Consider the following 8,854-nt stretch of genomic DNA (forward strand, 5'->3'; position numbering starts at 1 on the left):
TTTCCCTGAGCCAAGCTTTTACACCCCTGGTCACCCTTATGACAGTTAGGTGCAAAAGTGTGAGGATTGAGGAGCTTTTGTGGCCACCTTCAAAGAGACAGTAAAAGGAGGAAGATTGAGAGCTATCATTTCACACAGAGACTAGTCCCTCAGCTATAGAATATAGCTATAGAGTGAAAGATGCAACAATCATTCCACTGATTTTATGTGGAAGTTTTCCCGTCATTTGTATAAGATAGTCTAGGGATGTTTATAATGAGGCTGACAGGTTTCATTGCTGATAAACACCTGGCCACATTTATTCAAAAGAACAAGTTATTATAGCTATTATATTGTCTGTGATTGACATGTGCCTCAGTGGGATGTGGGATGCAGTGAGATCTGACACATCTAAGAATTGATCAAGGTGAAATAAGCAAGTAGGGTGCATATATCCTGAAAGGAAACAGGCAGCACTGCTCTTTTGCTCTATTTCTAGTGTCAGTGTATGTTAGGTCTTGTATTCCCTGCTAAGCCCCACAAGGCCCTGAAATAGACTGACAAGCTGTCTCCATAAATACAGAATTCTGATGCCTGTTGGCTCTAGGGTACTGTGTCCTTCACTTCTAATGGAGGAATCCTGTTCATGTCTGTTAGGCCAGGGATGCAAGTTTCAGCAAGATTTTTGTCTTTTGCTTTTGCCTGGCTCTCTCCCAATTCCAAAAGGTGACTTAAGTCACAAGGTGTAGAGGCTACCTGCAACCACTTTGAACCCCATGGGCTACATAGAGAGAAGGTTTATGGTTAAATTACATAGAATGACTGTGGTGGGTGGTAGGGGGTGTGTGTATGTGGGACAGGTCAAGGCCTGCCTTTATTTATGGACAGCGTGTCATGAGAGATGGAGATAAAGCCATCAAGAAACAGGTGAGCTGCACTCTGTTACATTATCTCAACGTTGAGGTTTACTAAGACACCACACATATGCATGCAAAGTAGTTGGCAGTATCTTGTCACATAAGTGTACTACTTCCCCTTTAGTGTAGCTAAGTCTGTCAAGTTCAATAGGAGATGCAGGGCTGCAAAGCCAGGTCACAATGACCAGCAGCTGTCATTGTCCCAGCTTAACAGGTTAGAGTATCTTGTTATTCTTGACTTGTTGTGTCCACTTTGCATCACTGACAAAGAAAATGCACAGTCTGTGTGATCTAATGGCAAGATAAAAACCATCTTACATGTCAAAGGTGTCCTGGTAAAAGCATTGCTGTGTTGGATTCTTCTCAAGCACAGTTTGTGTTGTAAAATAAGGTAGAAAACCTGGCAAGATGTTGGCTTCAACAGTTGCTGCCACTGTGTAAACTTTACAGCATCTTAGTTTGTTTCTCGTATTGCACTCACACTTATTTGTCCTGTTTTTATGTTCCAAAATAACTGAAATAAATCAATCTAACTCTTTTCAAGTCATACCCACGCTGATCTTTTTTCCTGCCCATCACTGTTTGTCTGTAGCTCTGAGCCACTACCTAGCTCAACCAGCATATACTGATCAACCCTTCTGGTACAAATTGTTGTTGCTGTGGGTGTTGGTGACCTTCCTGGGGACAGCCTAAGGTCCTGTCTGAGTGGAGGTGGCGGTTTTAGCCGACTGCGTTTGCCAACACAGATGGGTTTGGATGTCCCCAGTGGCTCTGGGGGACAGAGAGCCACCTTACTGCCACTCCTTTCTGGGGTCCCCTCTTGGGAAACAGAATAGTCATTGTTCCCATTGGTGTTGCAGCCTGAAGGTTCTTGAGGGCAAGGAAGAGGTGATTCATGACCTAGAGTAAGCACTACCCCTGCACAAGAGCCAGAGCTGCCTTGTCTCTTCCGGAAACTCCCTGATTGACTAGCTTCTCCCTGTATATCTCGCTGAGCCACTCGGGTGTTTAAGTCAAGTTCCCTGGAGCCTTCTGTGGTTGAAAGGAAGCACTGCTCTGCCTCATATATCTTCTCCATCATCATATTCCTCTTGCTTTTTTGCCTCATTGAGCGCTTGATGGCACAAATGAAATCTAACACATTTAGAAAAAGGGACAGAGCAGCTGTACCAAGCATGAAGTTGAGCATCACAGTCTTCTCAGTGGGCCTGGAAATGTAGCAGTCCACTTGGGTAGTGCATGGTGGATGCTGGCAAAGGAACCTCCTGGGGATGTAGAAACCAAACAGATAGTACTGAGCTGCTCCAAACCCTGTCTCCAGCAAAGTCCTGAGCAGCAGATGTAGGATATATGCTCCAGTGAAGCATGGGGCCCAGCCTCGCTCAGCCACCACAGGCATTTTGTTTTCAGACATCTTGCTATAAGGCTCCTGGTGGATCTTGAACAGTGACATGTCTTTGATGTGACCACAAGAGTTCAGATCCACAGTGAGGGCATTTGACAATGTATGGACCACATAGATGATAAAGATGATGTAGGAGAAACACAAGGTGACGAGCTGCACCAGCCAGAAGCGGAAGAGAGAGATGGGAGAGAAGAAATCATAGCACACATTGGCACAACCAGGCTGAATGGTGTTACACACAAATCGCTCCTGTTCATCCTGGTAGAGGGGGTAACCAGCAAAAAGGAGTATCAGGATCCGGAGGAAGATCATCACAATGAGCCACACCTTCCCTGAAAGAAAAGCATTTAGTATTGAAAGGATACATATTTGACATTAACTCATAATTTAAAGCTACAATATTGTTTTGACATTATTCTTTGAAGAAATATTCTTCAGAACATATCTTAATATGGAGAGGTGCTGTCAAAGACTGCTGTGACCCAGAATAACTCAACAGCCTGACAGTGGTGTAGAAATATTCCCTTGTACAGTTAAAGTTTTAAGCAAGCCTCATACTGGACTGGAGTGGTTTGGTTTGAGTCTCATGCCGGCACTAGCTTGATTTCTAGAACCTGCATATTGTAGGTTTAAAATGTGTGCAAAATTAGCAGATTAAATAAAAACCAAAGTCCTAGAAGTCAGCAAAAATTGAGTGAGTTTGAAATTTCACCTTGAGGTGAACCACATCACAGAAAAATACTTAAATATTTAACTGCACATAAACAATACACACATTTGCATTAGTCAGACACCAGATTAATCTCTATCAGTGAAGTTAACTCACCCATCAAAGTGACATTGTGATTGACAGAGATGAAAATGGCCTCCGAGGCACTTGGTCCTGTCATGCTTCCTGCCACAGGGTAAACTCTTCAACCAGCACCTTAGGCCCTATTATGCCACTACTCCTCTGTCCTCTTCAGTGATCTTTACTAAAGAGCACAGTGGTTTTTGGCAGTACAGGAACTTCCAGGATGATGGACACAAAGTTTCCAGCAACTCTCTGACTCCGAGTCTCCCCTGGAAGTCTCTGAAAGGCTGGAGTGAACCATGTAAATACTTATGTCTCAGCTCTTCCTCAATCCCGTGCAGACAACTGTCTGTCCTCAGACAACAGAAGACAGGAGCAAGCCCCATTGTGGGTCTATTCTTAACACACTTCAAAAAGCATGTTGCTGTCCTGGCATTACAGAGATATTTTGGTGCTGCTGGCCATCCTTAGAGGAGAGGTACAAGCATCCTGGCTGCCTCACTCTAAATTGCTGTGTTAGGTTCTCAGCACAGTGGCAAGCATGTTCAAACTGTATTATATATTACCGAATATGAAGTATAAGCATTATTAATCTCGTTAATAATTTTTTGTACATTAAATGTTAGTAACAATGCATTATTAATGTACGCAGATTGTTTTTTCAGTTGGTTTTTTAATGTATATAAAATGCTAAACAAAACACTAGAGGGACATTGTTAGCTAGGTTAGTCATCTCTACACTAAATATTTGGAACAAATTAGAAATGAACCTTGTTAGAGTTTTTTTTTTTCTCAAAATGTATTTAGAGCCCTTTATTTTGGATTAACTTTGTCTTCTAAAGAAGATTAGCAGTGTGTTACCCTATGATTTCAGAATGCCATGAAGAGAAAGAATTTTGAAGTAACTACAGAGTGATCTGTAAATTCTTCCCTGAAGAGTTGGAACCAAAGCTGGAATAGCAAGGGAGGAGATGAAAGAGATAAAGGAATATTTGCATTAGGTGTTAGCAATTTGAGGCAAAGCCATTTCTGGCATAGGCCATAAAGGTGGCTGCCTACGGTGCCACCAGCTGGAGAAGTGCCAAAAGAGGAGGTGGAAATATTGTGTAATTGTCCCTGATCTATTTTAAAAGTCAGTGGCTCAGGTCCAGTGCCTCCTTTACATTGTGGAAAAGCACTGCAGCAAACACCTAAGAGAAGACTACAGACAGAAAGTGTAAGGACACTCTGCTGGGGACTGACTCTCATATAACCTGCTGTATTTCCACCTTTCTGACCCTGCAGTTTATTTGTTCACACATGAGTAACCAGGTTATATGTTTTAAGCTGATAACTTAACTCCAATCATGTCAGTGAGGCTCAACAAAAGAAAACAGAATGATAGACAATGCTAATTGTATTTGGGAGGTAGTCTTTTTACCCAACATGTATTGTGCACTGGGTCCACTGATTGTGTCAGTTGCCCTTAACATATTTCTGCCCCTGCAGACTGTGGATTTGCTCTCATAAAATATAAGTAGCCTAGACTGTTAACTATTTTCCCACAGTTGAGGCAAGTTTATGACTCATCAGGGCCAACTACTGTATTTAGTCATTTAATATGGACATGGAACAAAACTATGTTTATTCTTTAATCTTATCTTTACCATTCAAAATGTTTATTCACTTCAGGCTAGTTCTAAACCTTAAATCTGTTCTGTGCTTCAACACATGTTCATCATCTTATAGACCTTCTTCATGACATATTTTCACAGATTTTCTCTCACATGCTACATCCACCTTCTGCATGGCTAACAACAGCTGGCTTGGCTCATAACAACTACAGATCAATGGTCATTAGAGAAGGGAAGAATCTTTGTCCTCATCTTCTGTCATCACAAAAATAAGCTGCATCAAACCTACAGTATCTGTAATAAAGTTGCCATAAAGCATCTATGCCTGAGTTTATGATCGAGGAGGAAAATCTTCTATCCCACTCATGGATTATACAACATCATTACATTACTGTTATGTTTTGATCATCAAATGTTATTCAGTATATTTACAAGGTATTCCAGCAACCAGTTCATTGATGAGTGAACAGATGTTAGCTGATATTAATTAGTTCAACTCACAAGTTCATTCAGTGTGAAAGACAAGGAAGCAGCTGCTGACATCAGTGAAGCACAGGTGTACATAACACTTTTTGCACATTACTTTGGAAGTGCCCAAGCAACCTGGCTTCCTGCGTCTAACCTTTTTGTGTGCCATGAAGAACCTGTGGCATTCAGGTCTTGTTTTGTCTGACCAACAGTGCCAGACCCAAAGATATTTGGGCCTGTGGCACCTTTTCTTTGCATTGAAATGACTTGTATAGCAATTATTGAAATGCCCATTCACCTGCTTTTCCCCATTCCAAAGGTTAATATTAAATGTGTCCTTCAGTAACAATATGGCACAGAGTAATCTCTGTACTACCACTTGTTCTATGACATTTTAAGTAGTATCTTCCTGAAGAAGAAACCCTGCTAAGTCACATCTGTTGTATAATACACTGCATATCAAAATACTGTGCTACCAAGTAGAACGCATTTAAGGTTTCGCCGCTGCAGGTGAAGTGATCATTGACATTAAAAAGATGTGTACACCAGGTGTATTGCAAGGTTTAAAAGTTTAATTCTTACATGATTTTCTAAACATTTCTTTAGAAGAGCAGACATTAGAGAAGTTCTTTAAATCATGGTTGAAAACCTAACAAGAAGAAGAGAGAACAAAGAGGGTAAGAGATCTGAGTTTGGCAAATTCAGAATGAGGGACTCACTATAAAAAATATAATACATTGACAGCAGAATACTGTGAAACTTGTTGAAAGTATCAGTGAAAAATGGCAAAGTGTTAGAGCAGTTGACTTGATGTTAGCACAGAAACTCATCATTAAATTGCCATTTTAAGAGTTGAAAATAAAGAGAAAAGGAGAACTATGCAGAGGTAGAGTTCAGTGCACAAAGCAATGGCACACACGTAGTAACCTGCCAACAGGATGCCACAGACTTGAGGTCTTGCTGTCAGGAGTAAATTTTCCATCATAAGACCCACCTCAGCAACATCGGTACTTTCCTAAAGACATGGGTTTGCTCCTCATTCTCACTCAGAGCACCATGCAAGACAACAACTCTCTTTCCAAATCATGACATCTTTTTATATACTTAATGTGCAAGTGCTCTGGGTCAGAGCAACATGTACATCCCTGTCCCTTCTCTCAGCTGCTGGTCAGGATGGAAATCGCACTGACCTCACTGACTTGACAAACAACATAACTTCAGTCACAGATGTGGAACTTACCAGTGAAATGATAAAGTAAGTTAGAGTCCTGATGCAGGGTAGGCTAATGTCACATGTGAACTAAACCTGAACAGGAAAACTGAATTAAAATGATGTTTTTGGTTAATTTTCAGACATTTCCAGGTTTGGGCTCTAATTTTCTGCATACAGTGATGTATTTAAGAAAAATGGGAGTCCAGCTGATCATAAGGCAAACATCCACTATTATAGTTTATACACTGAAAATATTACATCACACTTTAATCGGCTAGTGGTTAAGGTGCAGCGCTCTCGCCGCTGCGGCCTGGGTTTGAATCAGGGTTGGAAGGGGATCCGGCATAAAACACGTGCCAAATGTCAATATGCGAGTCGTCAGTGTGACAACTCGCTGTGGCGACCCCTAAAAGTGAAAAGCCAAAAGTGACTTTAATTGCCTCATAAAACTAGAATGAATCCAACCAATTAAACTCAAAGATTTTCCAAGTTGGCCTGCTACTACATCCTTGTATGCATTTTCCTATTTCTGATTTATTAAATGTGCCAACTAGTTAGTAAGGTGTTCATAAATGAATTTTTTTTATTATTAGAGCTTTATCCTTTAAAGCAAACTTTACCACCAGTTAGGTCTACTTGATAAAATAAAACATATCGTTCACTAGCTTGTTTGTTTTTTGGCTCCTTCACTTTTCTTTTAGTGGGCACCCAATTATCATTAACTATATTCCTCACAAAACAGTTCTTTTCCCTTACCACACTTGTCCATCCAACTTCTTACTGTTTATATTTTAAGGACTATTTATGTAAGCCTGTAAAATAGAGGACTGTGTGTTTAACTAGTTGTAAACCATGGCAGCTAAACACATTGAGCACCAGTCTTTTCAGTTAGCTACATGGCTAAAGCTTACCTTTGAGATAAAACTGCTCTAGCCAGTGTACATAATGTTAATTATTCATATACCACATGCCCAGTGTTGGGGAGTAACTAGTTACATGAAACTAGTTACTGTACCTAAATTACAAAGTAAATGTAACTGCAATCAGTTACAGCTGCAGAGAAAAATGTTATTAAATTACAGTTGCTAATCAAAATGTGGGTGATTACAATGGCATTGCATCTGAATATATTCTTTTGGGTAAAACGTTGAGAATAACATTCATTCTGTTACTTTGCATCTTGTCACCGTGCAGGAATGGCTTCTTTTTGCATATTTCCAGATAACACGGGTCAGCAAATCTGTTGGGACAAATTTAATTGCAACACCATCATGGGTAAGATGTCTTACAAAGAGTAGTCTCTGCGTCTAGGTAAGCCCTATTTATTTGGCAGCATGTGTTAAATTTTGAATGTTGTTTTTGATTGGTTCTCTTGTTTGACTTTGCAGCGCCTCTCATCTGCCAATCAAATCAACGCACATCGCTCTGAATCTGTCATGCCTGGCTGTGACCATCTGACAACACCAAGGCAGGTGGTCATGTTGTCAGAAAAGAACGCTTTTCAATGCTGGAAATTCAACAGTATTTTCCCTTTTAAATCAGAAAAAGGTTTTGCTTGGTGCCCATTCAGTAGGCTACACATTTCAAAAGTAATATATTATGTAACTGAAGTTATGTTGAAAAACCTTTAATAAAAGTTTGACAGTAATCAGTGTCAAGTACCGTTGTGAGGTAGACAATTGCCTGGTTTAAATTTATGTTAGGGCTTTTCAGCTGTATTGCTTATTTAAAACATGTACGTTAGGCAGGGAAACAGAACACAGATAATTAAATGTGTACCATTGCCTAAAAAAAATTGGAAAATGACGGCTGTCAGAAAATAAAATGAAAGTGAAAGATAAAGAGTTAAATAAATTAATAAGTAGGTTTATTTATCGACTGGTGTTAAAGGAAAAAAATAAAAAGCTTTTTGCTGGCTTTAAACAAACTGGATGTTAAAGAAAAAATATGAAGCATTATATTTCTTTCCCCTCTATTTTAACTATATGTAGTAACTAATATTTACTGATATATTTTATTACAGTAGTCACTACATTTTGTCAGTATCAGGACTCCAAAACAGACAAGTCAAGACAGAACCTGGCAACGTATCCACAGGGGGGTTAAAAATTCTTAACAACAAATAACAAAATCAGCTGGAATTGTCTTGTATTATTTATATACGATACACAATATGTAACACATACAAACCTGGTATTTTCTGCAGTGCAAATGCATAACAAGACTACAAACCAAAAGAAAAAAAATCTTCCATTTAAATCGTAATACTTCTCTTTTTCCTTTAACTGATTTATCATAGAAACAAGGAATTAAACAACTGTCCCCCTCATGTGCACTATAAACAGATCCAATATAAATATTCTAACATTATTCTGTTTTTGTTTTGTTTTTACAGTATGACCTCAGTCTACACATTTGTATACTGGCACTGTATTTACACTGTACAGAGACAATTTATCAAAGATT

General features: G+C 39.5%; 1 protein-coding gene across 1 annotated transcript; it reads right to left on the reverse strand.

Annotated features, from left to right (window-relative positions):
• Window positions 1-1,058: 1,058 nt before the first annotated feature.
• gjd4 (gap junction protein delta 4) lies at window positions 1,059-6,733 on the reverse strand. Its single transcript, XM_020608852.1, has 2 exons — window positions 5,758-6,733; window positions 1,059-2,633 (listed from the first exon to the last, which is right to left on the reverse strand). The coding sequence occupies exons 1-2, from the start codon at window positions 5,771-5,773 to the stop codon at window positions 1,441-1,443; spliced, it is 1,209 nt and encodes a 402-aa protein (XP_020464508.1). The 5' UTR covers window positions 5,774-6,733; the 3' UTR covers window positions 1,059-1,440.
• Window positions 6,734-8,854: the final 2,121 nt, after the last annotated feature.

The sequence above is a fragment of the Monopterus albus genome, unplaced genomic scaffold, assembly GCF_001952655.1.
Source record: "Monopterus albus unplaced genomic scaffold, M_albus_1.0 scaffold96.1, whole genome shotgun sequence".
Classification (NCBI taxonomy): domain Eukaryota; kingdom Metazoa; phylum Chordata; class Actinopteri; order Synbranchiformes; family Synbranchidae; genus Monopterus; species Monopterus albus.